General features: G+C 42.5%; 1 protein-coding gene across 1 annotated transcript in view; it reads left to right on the top strand.

The window, feature by feature from the left end:
* LOC124622858 (putative bifunctional UDP-N-acetylglucosamine transferase and deubiquitinase ALG13) overlaps positions 1-540 on the top strand; it is a 44012-nt gene extending 43472 nt beyond the window's left edge. Inside the window, exon 3 of the mRNA XM_047148651.1 lies at positions 263-540. Within this exon, the coding sequence (XP_047004607.1) occupies positions 263-540 (278 nt within the window). The remainder of the gene's footprint in view (positions 1-262) is intronic.
* The last annotated feature ends 22808 nt before the right edge of the window (positions 541-23348 follow it).

Here is a 23348-nt window from a genome sequence, read left to right on the forward strand (position 1 = left end):
CAGAGGCGGCTGTCTTTTATGACTAGGTTATTGGAAAGTTGGTGGAATACTACGACTAATGTCTAAGCCGGAACAGCGACTACATAGAGCGGTAGCTGGAAGGTGTAGCCAACTGTTTCATATAAAATATTTTTGGTTTTCACACTGGTTTCCATTTCGCGACCGACCGGACCTTACTTTCTGAATAGTAATACTTCGATTTAATTATCTTTCATGACTGTGTGTGTTGTCCTGCTGAAGTCTGTTGGCCGGCGTGTTGCAGTGACGGCGGCGAAGCTGGAGGAGTCCAAGTGGGCTCCTCTGCTGCTGCCACACCAACAGGCGCCGCCCAAGCCGTCGCCGGCGCAGGCTCAACACCACCACCAGCCTCCGCAACCCCAGCCCCAGCCGCAGCCGCAGCACCACCAGCACCAGGCGCCGCCGCAGCACCAGCACCAACACCACCAGCACCAGGCGTTCCCCTCCTACCTGCTGGCCGCCGACCCGCTCAAGCCGCACCACCCGCACCAGCAGCACCAGCAGCCGCACCACCTCTTCTGATCGCTGTACTGCTGGTCGGCCGAGCAGCACCACCAGCAGTGAGCGCAGGCTGCCAGCGGACGGCGGGGGAAAGGGGCGGACCAACTGGTGCCGAGGTCCAGGGAAGGCGACTCGCGCGTCTGCTGCCCGGGCTGTCGAGAGCCAAAGGCCACGCGTGCTGGGCACGCCCGCGTATCACCAGCTTCCTGCTCACTCGCAAGGCACCAGAGTCGACATGGGCACACAGTCCAGATTTTCATTCCGAGAAGCAACAAATTGGGGTGCTGGGGCAAACCTCTGCAAAAAAGACTGTGCAGCCAACATGAGGCCATCCTGTGCTGGTTATCAGGTGACGACGGTGTTTGTAAATACCCCCAGAGGTACAGCGAGAGCTCGGGATTACCAAAGTTCTTTCAGTGGTCCGTTGTGTCTTCAGATGTGCAACAGCCATTTTACAAAGCTGCATACCTGTGAACAGGACACAAATGCTACTGGACTTAGATCTTCACATCAGCCTCAATCATGCAAAAATTAATAGAATCGCAGATAAATTTTAGGCAATATTACAAGTTAAAAGAAAAATACTCCACTATACAATCAGAGAGCAAGGAATCGTCTTTCACAAAGCAGTATCCAGTCAGCGTGGGTATTACATTGCTTGAGTGGTGATTCCAGATAACAATAGTGTCAGTGAATTCGCTAAAATGTATATTTTATCGGGCCGACACAACATAGGTCAGAAGATCCACTAACGTGAAAAAAAATTGCAGTATGCAGCAAGCAATGCAGGGATGATGCAAATTGATCTTCAGATCAGTCTCATTCAACTAAAAATTAATAGAATAAACAGTAATTCTTCGCATATGTGTGAGAGATTGCTTGGCTGCAGTTTCTAGACGGCAGTGGATTCAACGAAATTGCTAAAATATACCTATGCCTGCCAGAAAGATCCAATCATGTGAAAATAATTTTCAATAAGCAGTTATTCGTTGCAGGCAACGCAAATTTCAGCTCATAAACCACTTAGTTTTGTCGAGTAACAGAATTAAGCTAGACAGGAACACGAGACGAACCTGTTCCACATTGCAGCTCCTTTTGACATACGCAATCATCAGTTTTTCAGCTTCAGCACTCAAGCATATTACCCTTCTCCGAAGACTAGGGCACGCTTTTGCTCAAAAATGAAAGCAAGTAATGCTTTATTAAAACTACTAGCATATTGCGAAAATTGATTGTAATGATCACTTTTAATTTGTCCATGTATCGATAATAAAACAATCCATCAGCTTTAACTGACTTCAAAGTGTCCAAACAAACTAATAATGTCTGCAGAAAATACTGTCAGTGCCACTGAACTGAAACTGGCTTCTTCATTTACAATTACTGACCAGTGTAAGACCGCTCTGGGTACATCCACATGCACAGTTCGTCTCCCATAATAGTAGCCATGTTCATTGTTATGTGTCATTTCCTCTAGAACATATGATGCTTGAAATTTTTCAAAACGGCTTCATGAGAGCCGAATACGAAGACTGCGAGGATGTGAACGAGACTGCATAAGACGCATTATTGTAAGCAGAGCACAAGGCTCAAAATATGAAATATTTTACAGTCTGGGAAGAGACCTGGGGTCTGCGCAGAACTAATTGGGCATGTCCCATTGGCAGTAGTTGCCATCAAAGCTGTAGCGTTCGCAAACGTCGTAACTCGACAACATGCGAAAAACACGTGATCTAAAGCACCACGAGTTTGCACAATTTACGTCACCTGGTTCCTGGGCGTTCATCTATCTTCAGAAAACATCAGTCTACAGCGAAGACCACAATTTGTGCTGCGTAAACTGGAATAAAGTGTGTTGAAAATTACTTGACCGAGATATGAGTGGAACAGAGCTCATCCAACAGACGATTTTTGTGTGCTTGTGATTTGTGACTGGACAAGTAATACGTTAATTAGTAGCGATGAATAATGCCCATATTGTTAGTAGAGCAGTGTGCAAGGAAGGACACAGCTTTACGAGTGTTCGACAGGACAACAACTGAATCGTAAGAGTCGTGTGTTACGTGTGGAGGAATGCAATATCTTTCTTCAGTGGTGCACTGGAAAGGAGGGACAAAGTCACACTATGTGGACAGGTCGTTAACCTAATGACCACTGTATGACTAGATTCTCATTAGTGTTGTTACCGAGAATGACAGCACATTTCAAGAATCTCAGAAAGCGGACTGGTTTATACAGTTGATTAACCTAAGAAGCAGATGGGAATTCTGTGTCTTCCCTTCCTTTTCCTTGGCGTTAATTCGTCCTGTTTGTGAATTTGAATGGTATCAAAGATATGAAGATTATCCTTCCATTTTTTAGACATCATAAGCTCGGTACATGTCTGCTATTGGAGTAGTCCAGCGTGATTCCACTATAGTTATCCAATTTCTGTTCCTCATGAATTTTATACAAAATTCTTTGTAGGTAATTAACGAGCTCGGTACTAGAACCAAAATTTCAATCCCACCAACTCAAAAAATAAAATTAAAAAGTGTCAAAACAGCAGATACCTACATCGCTTTATAGTGGCTGTACCACAGTGAAACAAAAGTTGGTGATACATGTGATTGACATGTGTGATTTTTCTAATGTTGGGATCATCAGTTGATAGCATGTTGGATCACTGTTCTTCCGTTGTGACTGAAATTCCTCTTCCGTATACATACAAGTGGAAGGGCTCCTCTGAGTATCTCGCAGTGTTGGTGTAGTGTACTTCTTATCCGCAGCTCACACATGATTCTAGAGAATGTGTGTGTTTAGTGACATACGCTAAAAGACAAAGCGCCAAACGCATTTCTGACTCCAACCGTCCCTAATTTGAATATTGCCACTGGTATACCCTTCCAGTGTTTCTCCATGTGTGTATGTATCTGAAAATACTCTCGAATAATCGACATAATGTATGTATACTGCTCGTCATTCGAATTAACATTATCGTCTTTTTTAAGTGTAAACGCTGTACTGTGTGGATGTAATGTGTTTTAAGATATATCATATTTGAAATGTACTACACTAGAGAAGGAAAGAGATGAAGTTATCAGCAAATAAATTATTGTTTTATAACGATAAAAATAATGACTTCAACAGATACACACCCCTCCCATGATGTCCTTGTCGAGATTAAAGCGAACAACATGTAATAATGCAGCAGTGACACTAGCTGATCATCCTAACAAAGTACTCTTACTGATGAAATCGTACCGCATCTTGCCACAGAGATGACGGTTGTAGCTCAACATTTGGCGAATAAGTTATATAATGTAATGGTATTGGTTTTTCCCAGTTATCCCTAATACTTAATACACCTTGATCTAACCTTCTTGAAATTGTCTTCAGTTTAGTTATTCTGTCCAAAATAACTAATAAAATTTATCTACACATTCCAAGTACAAACTAATGTAATAAAATCAGGGTTCCAGACTAGAAATAACAAATAACTTGTACAATAAACGCAATCCTCATTTGTTCAGTGGAGTAACTGGACAAAAAGGCACTTATCAAAATAAACAAGAAAATAAAGTCACAAAATCAAAAATCGTATAAATCAAATTACAGATAAATCATGACTAACGCTACATATTGAAGACTGTCATATTGCTAGACGACACTAAAAGTTAGTTCACGTATTCAAACAGAAAAGAAAAACAATTCATTTTGTTTAATACAAATTAGGCAAATATACATTGTGAGTAAAATGAATGGCAAGCTGTAAAGTGAGTCACAATGTGCAGCTCGAATAAAACAATGACATTTGTGATTAGCTGATTGTGCAAAGCAACTTTAAAATTGTACTTTTCCTGCCTTTTAATTTTTAAATAATTTGGTTCTATAACATGAAACAAGACCAGTACATGTACTGCAAGTCACATTATGATAAAACAGAAAACCACTTACTCATAAAACACTATGTATTACAGGTAACATAAGAAATATTGTTGTTATTGTTGTGGTCTTCAGTCCTGAGACTGGTTTGATGCAGCTCTCCATGCTACTCTACCCTGTGCAAGCTTCTTCATCTCCCAGTACCTACTGCAACCTACATCCTTCTGAATCTGCTTAGTGTATTGGTCTCTTGGTCTCCCTCTACGATTTTTACGCTCCACGCTGCCCTCCAATGCTAAATTTGTGATCCCTTGATGCCTCAAAACATGTCCTACCAACCGATCCCTTCTTCTAGTCAAGTTGTGCCACAAACTTCTCTTCTCCCCAATCCTATTCAATACCTCCTCATTAGTTACGTGATCTACCCACCTTATCTTCAGCATTCTTCTGTAGCACCACATTTCGAAAGCTTCTATTCTCTTCTCGTCCAAACTGGTTATCGTCCATGTTTCACTTCCATACATGGCTACTCTCCATACAAATACTTTCAGAAACGACTTCCTGACACTTAAATCTATACTCGATGTTAACAAATTTCTCTTCTTCAGAAACGATTTCCTTGCCAAAGAAATATTTGTCCTATGTAATAGAGATACCTCCAGTGATGCGTGAACGCCCAAAATTAGTCCACTAAAATAACCTACCATCGAAAAACAGCTTACACCAAATATATAATAATTGTTAGCATATGTTACACAGCTGCTCGCTCACAGATTTATGATCGTCACAATTTGTCTAGCATTAGACAATACGTCAATTTCTTTCTAATGATGGCCTGATAAATGTATATTTACTCGTATACTATCAATAACAGTATAATATCACTCTCATGACACAGGACAACTTGTAAATAAAAACGCAGCCTACTGTAATTTCCCAGTACTTAGTTTATCAGTACAAAAGTCACACAGTTGTAATAAAAATCAAGTTGCCACACAAAACGAATTATACTTGGAGAGTTCAGTAAATTCTTGCTTTTAAGACTACTACATAAATACATTACTCTTTCTTTTGAAACTGGGATTACTGTTTCGTATTTTCGGTAAGACCTTCATTTTTACACGGGATTGTCACAGCCGATGGGCACCATGGCAATCTGATAATTGCCACTGTGTGGTCCACAGTTCAAATGCATCACTCATGTCTGTACATCATCACTCCAACATCTGACAATGTCTGTGTACCATCCTATTGAATACATATTATACATGCAAATAGCAGGTTTTAAACGAGGCAGTGTGACAGTTATTCACATACATTTTCATTTAGGTTTATGTACGTAGCAACGAAGAATTTTCTAACAGTATGCTCTGTGTTGTGTGCACTCACAGTATACGAGCTAATCTTATGCAGTGAACCAAGGTTATATTGTCAATATTACAAAAATAATTGGGTTTCTACAAGCTAACAACACTGAAAAATTTACGATGGGTTTTGATTATTGTATCCAACAAAAAGACCAGACATAACATTACGTCTGTGTTCTTATGGAGACCAACTGGATGTGACAGCGAAACTGAACTAACTACCCAAATACAAGATATTGCAACCAATGCTGCTTTCTGCGATTCAAGTTATCTTCGATCACCAAAGTGAGGATTCTCAAGGATGTAGAACATGCCATAAAACAAGAAAAGATCAAACACATTCACAAAAAAGAGAGAAGCAAATATCCATAAGTGAAATTGTCCTCACAGATGTAGAACAGGTCAAAAAACTACAAACATATTTCCTTTTAAGAGGTGTTAACAGACTGGTTACAAGTCGTGTAATACATTAATGTTATATGATAATTATTAGGTTACTGCAGCCACACATCATCAATCAAAAATAAGTTTAGAACAATGTTTTGCATTACTGCACTCAAGATGTGCACAAGTAAATTATATGTATCATTCACATTTATTTGATGTTATTTATAACAAATACCTCTATTGACTCTTCCAAGAAATTCGTCAGTGGAGTAGAAGCAGTGGGCCACCAGTAAAGTCTTTAGGGTCATCTTAAAGTGAATTTTATAAGTAGTTAAATTTTTTGTGGTTGCTAACAAGATTTTAAACCTGTGTGCTCCTGAGTAATGGATATGTTTGTGGAGCAAAGTAAAGTTAAATCTACATGAAGTAATGGATATGTTTGTGGAGCAAAGTAAAGTTAAATCTACATGAAGATCATCTTATTTGTAGTACTGACCCCATGGATTGAACCTTTAGTTTGGAAAAAAAAGATTATTTATGAGAAATTTCGTTAAGGAATAAATATCATGGTTAGCCTTAGGTAGTATCCTCAGTTCCTTAAACATAACTCTGCAAGACTTTGTTGATTTGACTTAAATAGTTTGTATTGCACACTTTTCAACTTCGAAAATTAGTGTGGATTGATGAGCTACACCAAAAAATTGTCCTGTATGTTATGGATGGAAGGTAAGGGAAAAATACCAGTTACCTATATCAGACAACCTTTGCATTTCATATGAAAGTTTGTTTAGGTGCTTCAGCAATTCTGTGGTGTGCACCTTCCAATTGCATTTATTATCAAGTTGTAATCCCAGCTTCTTCTACTTGCTTGTTGTGATATTTAAGCCATATACTGAGGTTTATTCATTGCAATGTTTATTGTATCATCTGCAAACAAAATAACTTGCTATCTGGAAATTTTGCTGATGAAAGCTCATTAATTTACGTAAAAATATGTAAAGGCTCTAAGATGGAACTTTAAGGGCCGTCACACATAATTAGTTCCCAGCTGTGTGGTGAATGGTAGCGTCCCTATTGATAAATTTGTTTCCAGCCAGAGAGAGAGAATATGAATCATTTTGTGGCACTTTCTGTTACAGTGTAATATTCCAATTTACTTGAAAGCATATTGCAAATTAGACAGTCAAATTCCTCTGATAGACAACAGAATTTTACCATTAGGCTGTAATCTAAATTTACCATAAAACTGCACAAGAGATATTTCAATAATCATTTCTACGAAAGTCTTTGGACTTCTTTTGGTATGTTTAAAGTAATAACAACCCTGTTGGAAGAAAATCCGCAATTAAGCGTTATACTAGAGGTTGAAAATACCGCTTCAGTGGTAAATTTCTTTTATTATCGCGACTGGTTTCGGGCTCTCATAAGCCCATCCTCAGGTGCCGCAACTGGGCGCAGAGTCTGCGATCGTGGGTAGAACACCGCGCTTAGTACACGTTCACCGCGGCGCTCAGGGGGCCACAACACGGTCGCGACACCTGAGGATGGGCTTATGAGAGCTGAAACCGGTCATAATAATAAAATAAATGTGCAACTGAAGCGGTATTTTCAACCTCTAGTATGTTTAAAGTATCGTGCACAATCTTCGGCCCTAAGACCAGCCAAGGTAATCTGACATTTTGCTTGCCCGTGTTCTTAGCTCGCACTTGATGCTGTTGTTCTAGTTCTAAAATCAACCCTGCCGTCTGGAGCTACTAACATTACTCGACCGATTATACAGTTGAAATAAAGAAATGAAAATCACTAAAACAAAGTAATTATCTCCTGTAACATGTCTCAAATTGTTTTACGTTTCAATGACTTTTTACATGGTCAATATTCTTTAGCAATTTGCTCAATCCTTGTCAAACAGTTTGGCACATGTGTCTCATCTGCAAGACTAGTCTACATGCATAAGAAATATGAGACAAAACTGTATACAACAAAGCGGTTTGAAATGGGATGTTTCTGTTAAACACTGTGTCGTCACTGAATAATGTTCTTTACCAAATATCTCGGAATTCACACTTTCCCTTTCCCACAAATGGACCAACGAAATGTCGATACTGTTTTTGTACAACTGTAGATCGTACTGCATTTGATGAAGTCCACAATGCGAAGAAATGGAACCACAGTATTTGCTTTCGTTTGTGGTCTCAGAAGTGTTTCATGCATTTCACTCAAACTGATCTTGGACACGAAACCGTGAACGGTATTCTCGTTGGCCAAGACCATTACCTTCTTGAAAGATGGTATAGTTCGTGCAGTTTCATCTGCAATATAGTTCTAAAAATTGTATGTTGGTCTTCCCTGGAATTACTCTGTTTTTCGTTGTCTTTATTTGATATTTGTACGTACATCAACTATTAACTCGAGAAAAGAAACAGAGGCAATTAGGAGGCCTCGATAATTTTCAATGGAAACAAAATATAAGTCCACATTAGTACTTACAATTTCCCTGTAACATGAAGAGTGATCATGGAATATATTAGAATATTGCATTTTATTTCCTGAAAATATGAAATTTTCAAACGCCCATGATTCCCTCTTTTTAGCCAACAACATTCAGTGAAAGTACTAAATTCAACTAAAGTAAATAAAAGTAGTATGATTTTCAACCTAGTTCAAGGCTTTTGGGATGATGTGGTTTCAGTGGCCTGCTTGCCAGTTTCGTTGCTTACTTTCGCAAGAATTACTCATTTGATCTCACGAGCGTGATTAGTCATCAGTCCATGAGTTAAAAAGTCTGAGACTTAACTATAGCGGAGCCAAGGACATCCCGGTGCGTATTCAGTGATCACTAGCCTTCCTTTGGCTGTACTCTGTATGCGAAAGAAAAATGGCTCTGAGCACTATGGGACTTAACATCTGAGGTCATCAGTCCACTGGAACTTAGAACTACTTAAACCTAGCTAACCTGAGGACATCACACACATCCATGCCCGAGGCAGGATTCAAACCTGAAGCGCCTAGAACCGCTCGGCCACACCGACCGGCTATGTGAAAGAAAATCTTTGTCAGTTGTGCCAGACTTTGCTGGTACGCAGGCGGCGCACACTAGCCCGGTTCGATGTGGCGTGTGGTTTCTAATGGCCCAGCATAAACAAGGCAGGTAGATATTTAGCAGATAGGCCCACTCCTGGACAATATGCTGCCATTGGCCAGTGACTCGTGATGTCACAGTGGAGACAACAGTGCTGCGGACTTCAGTACTTTGCGCCAAGGGGGAGTAACCATGGGAAAAGAGTAGAATAACCAATGAAGGGATAACATTCTACGTATCGGAGCATGCAATGTCAGAAGTTTGAACGTAGTAGGGAAGTACAAAATCTGATAAGGAAAGTGCAAAGCTTCAGAGTGGATATAGTAGGGGTTATGTAGTGAAATGGAAGGAAGCTAAGGATTTCTGATCAGACAAGTACAGGGTACTATCAACAGTAACAGAAAATGGTATAAAAGAGTAGGAATCGTTTTGAGTATTAAGGTAGGGCAGAAACTGAGTTATTGTGAAGAGTTCAGTGACAGGGTAGTTGTTCAGATGTGTGTGAATTCCTAGGGGACCAAACTGTTGAGGTCATCGGTCCCTAGACTTACACAATACTTAAACTAACATATGCTAAGAACAACACACACCCTATGGACGACTCGAACCTCCGGCGGGAAGAGCCGCACCATCCTTCATATGGCGCCTCAAACCACGCGGCCATTCCGCGCGGACGAGGTAGTTCTTATCAGATTCGACGGCAAACCAACGCCGACCATGCTAGTTCAGATGCCCCTGCCGACATCCCAAGCAGAAAATGAGAAGGTAAAGTGTATGAGGATGTTGAACTGGTAACTCGGTATATAAAGGGGGATGAAAATCTAATAATCGTGAGGAACTGTAATGCGGTTATAGAGGAAGGAATAGAAGAAAGGGTTGTTGTTGTTGTTGTGATCTTCAGTCCTGAGACTGGTTTGATGCAGCTCTCCATGCTACTCTATCCTGTGCAAGCTTCTTCATCTCCCAGTACCTACTGCAACCTACATCCTTCTGAATCTGCTTAGTGTATTCATCTCTTGGTCTCCCTCTACGATTTTTACCCTACATGCTGCCCTCCAATGCTAAATTTGTGATCTCTTCATGCCTCAAAACATGTCCTACCAACCGATCCCTTTTTCTAGTCAAGTTGTGCCACAAACTTCTTTTCTCCCCAATCCTATTCAATGCCTCCTCATTAGTTACGTGATCTACCCTCCTTATCTTCAGCATTCTTCTGTAGCACCACATTTCGAAAGCTTCTATTCTCTTCTTGTCCAAACTGGTTATCGTCCATGTTTCACTTCCATACATGGCTACGCTCCATACAAATACTTTCAGAAACGACTTCCTGACACTTAAATCTATACTCGATGTTAACTAACTTCTCTTCTTCATAAACGATTTCCTTGCCATTGCCAGGCTACATTTTATATCCTCTCTACTTCGACCATCATCAGTTATTTTACTCCGTAAATAGCAAAACCCCTTTACTACTTTAAGTGCCTCATTTCCTAATCTAATTCCCTCAGCATCACCCGACTTAATTAGACTACATTCCATTATGCTCGTTTTGCTTTTGTTGATGTTCAACTTATATCCTCCTTTCAAGACACTGTCCATTCCGTTCAACTGCTCTTCCAAGTCCTTTGCTGTCTCTGAGAGAATTACAATGTCATCGGCGAACCTCAAAGTTTTTACTTCTTCTCCATGAATTTTAATACCTACTCCGAATTTTTCTTTTGTTTCCTTTACTGCTTGCTCAATATACAGACTGAATAACATCGGGGAGAGGCTACAACCCTGTCTCACTCCTTTCCCAACCACTGCTTCCCTTTCATGCCCCTCGACTCTTATAACTGCCATCTGATTTCTGTACAAATTGTAAATAGCCTTTCGCTCCCTGTATTTTAAACCTGCCACCTTCAGAATTTGAAAGAGAGTATTCCAGTGAACATTGTCAAATGCTTTCTCTAAGTCTACAAATGCTAGAAACGTAGGTTTGCCTTTTCTTAATCTTTCTTCTAAGATAAGTCGTAAGGTTAGTATTGCCTCACGTGTTCCAACATTTCTACGGAATCCAAACTGATCTTCCCCGAGGTCTGCTTCTACCAGTTTTTCCGTTCGTCTGTAAAGAATTCGCGTTAGTACTTTGCAGCTGTGACTTATTAAACTGATAGTTCGGTAATTTTCACATCTGTCAACATCTGCTTTCTTTGGGATTGGAATTATTATATTCTTCTTGAAGTCTGAGGGTATTTCGCCTGTCTCATACATCTTGCTCACCAGATGGTAGAGTTTTGTCATGACTGGCTCTCCCAAGGCCTTCAGTAGTTCTAATGGAATGTTGTCTACTCCCGGGGCCTTGTTTCGACTGAGGTCTTCCAGTGCTCTGTCAAACTCTTCACGCAGTATCTTATCTCCCATTTCGTCTTCATCTACATCCTCTTCCATTTCCATAATATTGTCCTCAAGTACATCGCCCTTGTATAAACCCTCTATATACTCCTTCCACCTTTCTGCCTTCCCTTCTTTGCTTAGAACTGGGTTGCCATCTGAGCTCTTGATATTCATACAAGTGGTTCTCTTCTCACCAAAGGTCTCTTTAATTTTCCCGTAGGCAGTATCTATCTTACCCCTAGTGAGACAAGTCTCTACATCCTTACATTTGTCCTCTAGCCATCCCTGCTTAGCCATTTTGCACTTCCTGTCGATCTCATTTTTGAGACGTTTGTATTCCTTTTTGCCTGCGTCATTTACTGCATTTTTATATTTTCTCCTTTCAGCAATTAAATTCAATATTTCTTCTGTTACCCAAGGATTTCTACTAGCCCTCGCCTTTTTACCTACTTGACCATCTGCTGCCTTCACTACTTCATCTCTCAGAGCTACCCATTCTTCTTCTACTGTATTTCTTTCCCCCATTCCTGTCAATTGTTCCCTTATGCTCTCCCTGAAACTCTGTACAACCTCTGGTTCTTTCAGTTTATCCAGGTCCCGTCTCCTTAGATTCCCACCTTTTTGCAATTTCTTCAGTTTCACTCTGCAGTTCATAACCAATAGATTGTGGTCAGAATCCACATCTGCCCCTGGAAATGTCTTACAATTTAAAACCTGGTTCGTAAATCTCTGTCTTACCATTATATAATCTATCTGATACCTTTTAGTATCTCCAGGATTCTTCCAGGTATACAACCTTCTTTTATGATTCTTGAACCAAGTGTTAGCTATGATTAAGTTATGCTCTGTGCAAAATTCAACAAGGCGGCTTCCTCTTTCATTTCTTCCCCCCAATCCATATTCACCTACTATGTTTCCTTCTCTCCCTTTTCCTACTGACGAATTCCAGTCACCCATGACTATTAAATTTTCGTCTCCCTTCACTACCTGAATAATTTCTTTTATCTCGTCATACATTTCATCTATTTCTTCATCATCTGCAGAGCTAGTTGGCATATAAACTTGTACTACTGTAGTAGGCATGGGCTTTGTGTCTATCTTGGCCACAATAATGCGTTCACTATGCTGTTTGTAGTAGCTAACCCGCATTCCTATTTTTTTATTCATTATTAAACCTGCTCCTGCATTACCCCTATTTGATTTTGTATTTATAACCCTGTAATCACCTGACCAAAAGTCTTGTTCCTCCTGCCACCGAACTTCACTAACTCCCACTATATCTAACTTTAACCTATCCATTTCCCTTTTTAAATTTTCTAACCTACCTGCCCGATTAAGAGATCTGACATTCCAAAGAAAGGGTTACGGGGTAATATGTGCTTGGCAGTAGAAATGAAATCCGCCCCCGATAGCTGAGTGATCAGCGCGACAGACTAGCAATCCTAAGGGCACGAGTTTGATTCCTGGCTGGGTCGGAGATTTTCTCCGCTTAGGGACTGGGTGTTGTGTTGTCCTAATCACCATCATTTCATCCCCATCGACGCGCAAGTCGCCGAAGTGGCGTCAAATCGAAAGACTTGCACCAGGCGAGCGGTCTACCCGAGGGGAGGCCCTCGTCACACGTTATAATAAAGTAGAAATGAGAGAGAAGAAAGAATATTTGAGTTCTGTAATAAATATTAGATGGTAATATGTTCAAGGATCACAAGAGGAAGTGGTGCACTTGGAAATGACCTGGAAACACGAGAAGGTTCTAGCTGGATTACATCGTAGTCAGACAGAGATTCCGAAACCAGATATTGGATTGCAAGGTGTACCGACGTTGTTGTTATTGTTGTTGTTGTTGTGGTCTTCAGTCCTGAGACTGGTTTGATACAGCTCTCCATGGTACTCTATCCTGTGCAAGCTTCTTCATCTCCCAGTACCTACTGCATCCTACATCCTTCTGAACCTGCTTAGTGTATTCATCTCTTGGTCTCCCTCTACGATTTTTACCCTCCACGTTGCCCTCCAGTACTAAACTGGTGATCCCTCGATGTCTCAGAACATGTCCTACCAACCGATCCCTTCTTCTAGTCAAGTTGTGCCACAAACTTCTTTTCTCCCCAATTCTATTCAACACCTATTCTATTCAATACCTCCTCATTAGTTATGTGATCTACCCATCTGATCTTCAGCATTCTTCTGTAGCACCACATTTCGAAAGCTTCTATTCTCTTCTTGTCTAAGCTATTTATCGTCCACGTTTCACTTCCATACATGGCTACACTCCACACAAATACTTTCAGAAATGACTTCCTGACATTTAAATCTATACTCGATGTTAACAAATTTTTCTTCTTCAGAAACGCTTTCCTTGCCATTGCCAGTCTACATTTTATATCCTCTCTACTTCGACCATCATCACTTATTTTGCTCCCCAAATAGCAAAACTCCTTTACTACTTTAAGTGTCTCATTTCCTAATCTAATTCCCTCAGCATCGCCCGACTTAATTCGACTACATTCCATTATGCTCGTTTTGCTTTTGTTGATGTTCATCTTATACCCTCCTTTCAAGACACTGTCCATTCCGTTCAAACGCTCTTCCAAGTCCTTTGCTGTCTCTGACAGAATTACAATATCATCGGCGAACTTCAAAGTTTTTATTTCTTCTCCATGGATTTTAATACCTACGCCGAACCTTGTACCGACGTACAGATATAGAACGAGATACCAGAATAGACAGTTCAGTTGAAGAGGAGTGGGCATCCCTAGAAACGAATGTTAGACATTTATGTCCAAGGAAGGCAACTGTGAAAGAACCTTTTTTAACAGAAGAAATTCAATTGATCAGCGAAAGAAGGAAATACAAAAAATGTCCAAGGAAAGACAAGAATACAGCAATATAAACCCTTTAGGAATGAAATAAATAGGAAGTGTTGGCGGAATGGTTGCAGTAAAAATGTACATAAATCGAAAAAGCGTTGTCAGTAGGGCTGACTCAGCTTATAATCAATTTATTGTTCAAGGAAAACCGTAAGACACTGACATGTCCACAGAACTGGTCATCTGAAATTGTTCAGTCCCACTTACTGTGAAGCTTCTGGTGCGATGTATTACCCCGGTAGCAACAGCAACAACAAAAACAGAAATAATAATAATGGCTCATCTTCTAGTTGTAGCCATTTCTTCTGCTTGCTTTGGCTAAACAGTGGTGCGTGTTACGTTGTCGAATGCGAAGGAGGCTATGTCGACAGTCAGGGCTTCAGATCCTTATGCTAATCAACCGAATCGTGTCCCAGCGAGAATGCTGGGCGGGTAGTTGCTCTCAAACACCTTAACACGCGCTTTAGAGGGGGTGGGGGGGGGGGGGGTGAACTGCTCCACTGACGTATCCTGGCTGTTTTGCGGTGGTAGTACCCTCATCCCACACTACTGGTGCGAGCGAGTCAATAGGTATGTGAATATCACCGTCGCACCTAAAGATGCCAGTGTCGAGCAACCCAATAGGCAGAAGACGCTCGCATCTTATCCTATTGTAATGCAGTGGTCGAGCGACTTTAAGAGTTTTCAAACGCTCTTGAAGAGTGTAGTTAAGTCTATCATTTCAATTAAGACTACGAAGAGGGGCACATATAAGGTGGTCTGCATCAAAACTAAAGAGGATTGCATGGCTGTAATGGATATGATCAAAGTCACTGGGGTTACTGAAGATGATCTTTCGAAAATTGAATTTGTAATGGATCCACGCCACACAAGAGAGGAATTAGAGGACTTGTGTTTTGGTATTAAGGCAATCTCTCGTACAAAGACATCTAAATCAAACTGGCAGACACCGCTGTATATGGGTGTGCTAGTGGACAAACTGCGAGAACTGTTAAATGTTCCAACTAACGAGTGTTGCGAATATTTCGAACATGCAAGTGGAAAAATTTTCTGTACACGTCACGGGAAACCAATATATGGTTGAACAGTTTGTGCTTGGGATGCGGATAGCGCACGCACACATGTCGAGCAGTTTCAGCAGTTACGAGACGAAGCTGTTGACGTGTGCCTCGTCACGGAAACTCATCTTCAGCCAGGTGTTCATGTTCGAGCGGCTCACTATATATGAATAGATAGGCTAATGGCGGGAGGAGGTGACGCCGTCTATCAAAATCTCCCTCGAACATCAGTTACAAGGGAAACACGCCATCGCATCCCCCTCAGATTTAGTGGTAAGATGGCCCAATCGATAGCTCATCAAAAACTGAACACAAATCAAGCAAGAAAACAGGAAGAACGTGTACTGAACTGTGAAAAGAAACAAAACAGAAATAGTGAACGGTCCAAGAAGTAGTAGTGCAACAAAGAGCATGTTAGTACAGCAACGGCGTCGTGGGTAAGTCGTCATGGTGGTGGACGGCCAAGCCGGCGTGCCATTTAATTATTTGTTCTTTTTTTTCCACTACATTATGAACCGCCCATCCGGGCATTGAAATGTCTTACTGACCAAATCTTGCACAGGGAACAAATACGGAAAATTATACCTCTCCTCTATGCCCCACCTACTTCCCCATCCACTGTCTGTAAGAAATGGTGTACACTGCCATTTCTAAGTGAGGTATCACAGATGGTAGCCAAAGCACTGAAATCCTGCAAGTATAGGCTTTCCTACTATCTCAGAAACACGACAGCCCAGTGTGTTTTTAACACCAAAGATAAGACCCAATTATTAGCCAACAGTGGGATATACAAAATCACCTGTTCTGAGTGTGACAAATTTTACATTGGTCAGTCAGGCAGAGACATAGCAACTAGGCTGGCTGAACATGAACGCAGCTGGAGGTTGCAGATTTCCGACTCTGCATTTGCTAAGCATGTACTGAATGAGGGTCACAACTACCAGCCAGTGTCCCGTGTACTTCACCTAGCAAACAAAGGCCATAAACTCAACCTGCTGGAAGCCCTGGAAATTAACAAACATCTTGCTCACAGTCCAGATCTCATCCTAAATGACCAGACACAGCTCAACACTTCTCCTCTCCTAAATTTTGTATAATCATGTCTGTTGTTCCTTTCCCACACTGTCTCTTCCTACATATTCCCATTCTCCTGTATTCATTAAGTTCTTTTGTTTTGTTGAAGTTGTCTTTGTATTCCATATAGACTGTAGTTTCAATAGTTAAGGCTCTCTTTTTAACTGGTACTTGTATTACTGTCCATGTTTAACACCCCTTGTAGTTGCCCATCAAATATTGTTCATATTTTACTTTGTTTATTTATTTAATACACACTGTTACACAGCCACTGTTTTGACTGTAATGTTAACGTCAATATGCAGTACCACCACACTTTCAAAGATTGCATTTACTGTAGGTTCCCTCAAACGCCTCCATTTTCCTGCACTTATTTATTTCTGTTTATCTCATTGATATTGCTTAAGTTCCTTATGTCTTCTGTAGTCAAATTGATAATTGTCTCTTCTTTTAATTGGTTTGGTTATCCCTCTCCATGTTTCATACCTCCTCATGTAGCTTTGTCTAGTACTAATTTTATTTTACTTTATTAGTTTTGTTTATTAATAGAAACAGTTATGTAGACAAGCTATTCCTATTTTGTGTTAAAGGTTTTCCTGTCTACTCCATTGTTATTTATGTACTGTTCAATTTTTACATTTTAATTGCATTACCACCACACTGTCAGAGATGTGACGTACTGTATGTTTTCTCTTCGAATGCTGTTTGCAAACATAGTAACTTCTTTGGTGATAATACTCAGTAAATGTCTGAAGATGGCCTTGTAAGCTGAAAACCGGTTAACAATAAAAGTAATATTGTAGAACAAAAGCAAACTGGTGCTTTTCGTTTATTGAAATGTTTGTTCTCTTTCCGCAGTTGTCATACTGTACATTGGTTATAGGATACGAGTAATGTGGTAAGAATACGTTACTGTCGCAAGTAAACGTGATGAATAGTGAGAGTAGGCGACATACCATATAGAGTTTTCACAGAAATGAAAACAAAAAAACCGGTATGAATTATATTACAACAAAGTAATTCAAGAGTCAAGACGTCCAAAACGGAACGAAACTTCAAAAACATTAGAAACATGTTTTTACAGACCGCAGAGACACTTTGTGATTGTGAAACTGTTGAGTTCATTTGTTACTGCTTACGTGACAAACTATTATGTTTTCATCATTTCCTTGGAAGCGATCACATTCACATGAAAGCCCATATCTGGCAAGGAGGTATATCTCACTCACCAGTCGTAGAAATTGGAAGCGTCGATAAGAGATTTCTATGATACTACACACGTACCGTCACTAATGCAGTGTGTGACACACCAGACGTGTTTTGCGATGGAGGATTCGGTTGACTTGTCGCCTTGTCATCAACGTTTGCGGTTCCCATTCGAAAGCCACTTCCTTTCGGCTGTTGAAAGTGTAGTTGTGCAAAATCGCTTTCCATCCTACCTTACACCTCGCTCTTGCAAACAGACGTTACAACATGACACAGATACAAATTTGAATAAAACGAACAGCGAAAAAAAAAATTGATACGAGGGAGGTTTGAACGAGGCTCGCTCGTTTGGCAGTCACCGTAACCACATCACCACGACACCGTTTTCGGTCCCGTCTTCTCTATGTTCTACTTCTTGTTCTTGGACAGTTCACTGTTTCTATTTTGCATTTTTTCACATTTCAGTGCACCTTCTTCCTGTTTTCTTGCTTGATATGAGTTCAGTTTTTGAAGGACTGTCCAGAGGGTCCTCTTACCAGTAAATCTGTGGGGGGCACGATGGGGAGTTCCCCTTGTTAGTACAGTTGCCGCCACTCACTACAACAGAGGCCACTGCTGTGGCAGTAACATCGTCATTAGGCCAAATAACATTCATGACAGGAAGTCGCCCACCAACAGGACTCCTATAGCCAACAGACTTTGCGGCATTGATGTCCCTTCGCAGGAAACCCTTCGTCGTCGGGGACTTCAGTGCCGAACACACAGAATGGAATTCTAGATCACAGACCACGAATGATCGCCGCCTACTACGGATGGTAAGGCAGCTCAGTGCGGCTGTCCTGCGGCCATATAACGCCACAATATACCCTAATAACAAGAACACGCTGATGTGCTTGACATAACGATAGTAAGGGGTATTGGGCACTTAATTACCGCTACGACGAGATGTGCCCCTTCATCAGATCATATCTCGGCTATTTTTGCCATAGAGATTGATGAATAGAGCCACCAAAATACCTAGGAGCTAGTCAAAGTGGACAGGGAGCAGTTAAGACGGAGCCTAAAGGACTCGATGCTGTCCCTGACACACACGATGTCGGACCCGACGAAACGATAGGGCAGCTCACAAATCTGATGCAGCAAGCAGCTCCCGCAGCGGACAGCAAAGGCCGAATGGTAGTTCGAGAAGGCTGCCCCCCCCCCCCAAAAAAAAAAAAAATATTGGAAGCCATATCCTATAAGTACAGAGTATTCCGAGAGTGGAAGTGACAAGACAGCCTGCCACAAAACGTCATTGTAATCAATCAAGACGTAAAATTAAGGTAGAAAACCACAAAAATAGCCTATAGTACAGCAAAGCAGGAAAGGGCAACGTATTCCTTCCCTGCAAGTCGGCAGAGAAGTTGTCTGCGAACATCTACATCTACATGTATACTCCGCTAGCCACCAAGCGGTGTGTGGCGGAGGGCACAATTCGCGCCAAAGTCATATTTCCCCCCCTCTGTTCCACTCGCGGATCGCGCAAGGGAAAAACGACTGTCTGAACGCCTCAGTAGGAACTCTTATTTCCCTTATCTTTGAGTGGTGATCATTGCGGGATTTGAAAGTTGGTGGTAATAATATATGCTCTACATCCTCGGCGAAGTTCGGAATTCGGTGAGAAGCTCCCTCCGATTAGCGCGTCGCCTACCTGCAAGTGTATCCCACTTCAAACTTTCCATGAGATTTGTAACGCTCTCGCGATGACTGAATGTACCAGTCACGAATCTTGCCGCTCTTATTTGGACCTTCTCAATCTCTTGAATCAGATCCAACTGGTAAGGGTCCCATACAGACGAACAGTACTCGAAGATTGGACGAACTAAAGTATTGCAAGCAATTTCCTTTGTTGAAGGACTGCATCGCTCCAAGATTCTACCAATAAACCGAAATCTAGAGTTCGCCTAGCCCGTTACTTGTGTAATACGATCATTCCATTTGAGATCATTTCGAATAGTCACACCCAGATACAGAACATGACCCCAACGTCAGAGCCGTGGCTGACACATTCGCAGGCAACTTCACACCAGTTGAGGATTAATTGATGAACCCCACCCCCAACACGTGCAGCCAAGTTTGTCCGTCTTTTTTGCGACGGAGTCGGCACTGGATGACGCCATGGAAACCATCACCCAGGTACAGGTAAAACACCAACTCTCTCTCTCTCTCTCTCTCTCTCTCTCTCTCTCTCTCTCTCTCTCTCTCATATCCTAGGAAGACGAGGATGTGACCGGGCTGAGTACGCTATCGCCATGCTCAGGGAACTATCACCTGCCACCCTCCGACCTCTTACCGATCTATTTAATGATATACTAAGAACTGGCAACTACCCCTTTGTTCGGAAACATCCCTAAACTACGGAAGGATGCAAGACTGCCACAAAATTGCAGGCCTTTGCGTTTCCTCCCTGCAATGTCAGAAGTCTTCGAACGCCTGAACACTAAAATACTTTTGGCACAAGTACATAGAGAGAATTTAATACCACCACCAGAGCAGTTTGGTTTTCGGCGCGACCGTAGCGCGCACCAGCACCATGCACCTTACAGAGCATGCGTCAAGGGTACTCAGGGGCCGTACTTCCAGACGTCTCCAAGGCCTATGACATCGCCTGGTACGAGGGCCTCCTCTACAAACTTTTGTATTGGTCCATGATGCTACTCCAGGCGAGTGTAAAATGAGTGTGCGCAACGGAGAATAATCGCTAAAATGAAGATTTGGCGCTGTCTGACTACCACCTGAAGCAGATCTTAGGATCTCTTAATTCTATAAATTACCATCTAAACATAAGTGAATGATGAAGGCAACTAATCCTACTAAATGACAAACGTTGTTCCTGCTTATATATTTATTGTAGATTAGAAAAACCTTTATATTACAAAGTTTAAATTACTAAGTAAAATTACTAATCAATTGCCCAACTCTGCCCCTTATTATGACTGAGCGGTCTAATATGACGCTAATCCCACAGGTAAGGTCTCCTATTTTTTATAAGTGCACAGACCTGTTTATTTCTACAATGGTTTACATCAGTTTATAGCTTGAACATTTAACTATTTTTCGACATAATCACCATTTCTGTCGATGCATTTTTGTAGATGCCGTGGCAGTTTTTGCATGCCCATGTCATACCAGCTCGCCGCCATGCTGTTTAGAAAGTTATGAACCTCTTCTTTCACCTCGTCGTCGGAGTTGAATCGCTGGGACCGCAGTTAACGCTGACAGGTACTGTGAGACTCTGAAAAAACTCAAACGGGCAATTCAGAACCGGAGAAGAGGAATGTTGAGCAAGAGCGTACACATTCTTCATGACAATGCTCGCCCACACATCGCTCGGCAAACCGTTGCTCTCCTGCAACAGTTTCAGTGGAACACAATCACCCACATACACTATAGTCACCGAGCGAGGTGGCGCAGTGGTTAGCACACTGGACTCGCATTCGGGAGGACGACGGTTCAATCCCGTCTCCGGCCATCCTGATTTAGGTTTTCCGTGATTTCCCTAAATCGTTTCAGGCAAATGCCGGGTGGTTCCTTTGAAAGGGCACGGCCGATTTCCTTCCCAATCCTTCCCTAACCCGAGCTTGCGCTCCGTCTCTAATGACCTCGTTGTCGACGGGACGTTAAACACTAACCACCACCACCACCACCACACTATAGTCCTGACTTGGTCCCCAGTGATTATCACTGGGTTATTCCCTAGGTTAAAAGCACGTTTGGCCGGAAAGCGATTCACCTCCGACGACGAGACAAAAGAAGAGGTTCATAACTTTCTGAATAGCATGGCGGTGAGCTGGTATGACATGGGCATACACAAACTGCCACAGCGTCTATAAAAATGCATCGACAGAAATGGTGATTATGTCGGAAAATAGCTAAATCTTCAAGCTGTAAACTGATGTAAACCATTGTAGAAACAAACTGATCTATGTACTTATAAAAAATAGGAGACCTTACTTTTGGGATTACCCTCGTATCAATAATGCGAAATGACTGACATCATCTACGTACCAAACACTAGAGGACACTACTTTCAAAGATGATCTACGGTGGTGTGGAACCTCAGTGGAAATAAACGAACGTGATCACAGCTGCTTAGCTTTTATAGCTCTAATAAGCCGAAACAATTTGCGATATCACCATATGTACCGCGTCCGGTGCGGTGAAGTGATGGTTCTCGTACTCTACTGCGACGATGGAAGAACTCCAACCACAAATAAACTCTTTCAAACATCAAGACAGCAGAAGGCGGTCCTCTGACTAATATCCTCTCCCAGCCACAAGCACGGAGTCCAGATAACGTCTCAACATGTGAGTATAGGTAGAGGAAGTGCTCTCAATTACTGAACGCCGCGTACTCAACGACGACTTCCAACCCGGAGGTGAAGTCCGTCCGTACCAACAAAGCTGTTATCGAGCGACCGTCAAACACGGGCGCTCACAACGGAAGACCTCGTCTCTCCAGCGCTGGCTTCCCAGCAAGCCTCGGCTCCCCACCATCGTAATTCCGAAAACGAATTACACTCCTGGAAATGGAAAAAAGAACACATTGACACCGGTGTGTCAGACCCACCATACTTGCTCCGGACACTGCGAGAGGGCTGTACAAGCAATGATCACACGCACGGCACAGCGGACACACCAGGAACCGCGGTGTTGGCCGTCGAATGGCGCTAGCTGCGCAGCATTTGTGCACCGCCGCCGTCAGTGTCAGCCAGTTTGCCGTGGCATACGGAGCTCCATCGCAGTCTTTAACACTGGTAGCATGCCGCGACAGCGTGGACGTGAACCGTATGTGCAGTTGACGGACTTCGAGCGAGGGCGTATAGTGGGCATGCGGGAGGCCGGGTGGACGTACCGCCGAATTGCTCAACACGTGGGGCGTGAGGTCTCCACAGTACATCGATGTTGTCGCCAGTGGTCGGCGGAAGGTGCACGTGCCCGTCGACCTGGGACCGGACCGCAGCGACGCACGGATGCACGCCAAGACCGTAGGATCCTACGCAGTGCCGTAGGGGACCGCACCGCCACTTCCCAGCAAATTAGGGACACTGTTGCTCCTGGGGTATCGGCGAGGACCATTCGCAACCGTCTCCATGAAGCTGGGCTACCGTCCCGCACACCATTAGGCCGTCTTCCGCTCACGCCCCAACATCGTGCAGCCCGCCTCCAGTGGTGTCGCGACAGGCGTGAATGGAGGGACGAATGGAGACGTGTCGTCTTCAGCGATGAGAGTCGCTTCTGCCTTGGTGCCAATGATGGTCGTATGCGTGTTTGGCGCCGTGCAGGTGAGCGCCACAATCAGGACTGCATACGACCGAGGCACACAGGGCCAACACCCGGCATCATGGTGTGGGGAGCGATCTCCTACACTGGCCGTACACCACAGGTGATCGTCGAGGGGACACTGAATAGTGCACGGTACATCCAAACCGTCATCGAACCCATCGTTCTACCATTCCTAGACCGGCAAGGGAACTTGCTGTTCCAACAGGACAATGCACGTCCGCAT

The sequence above is a fragment of the Schistocerca americana genome, chromosome 7 (assembly GCF_021461395.2).
Source record: "Schistocerca americana isolate TAMUIC-IGC-003095 chromosome 7, iqSchAmer2.1, whole genome shotgun sequence".
NCBI lineage: Eukaryota > Metazoa > Arthropoda > Insecta > Orthoptera > Acrididae > Schistocerca > Schistocerca americana.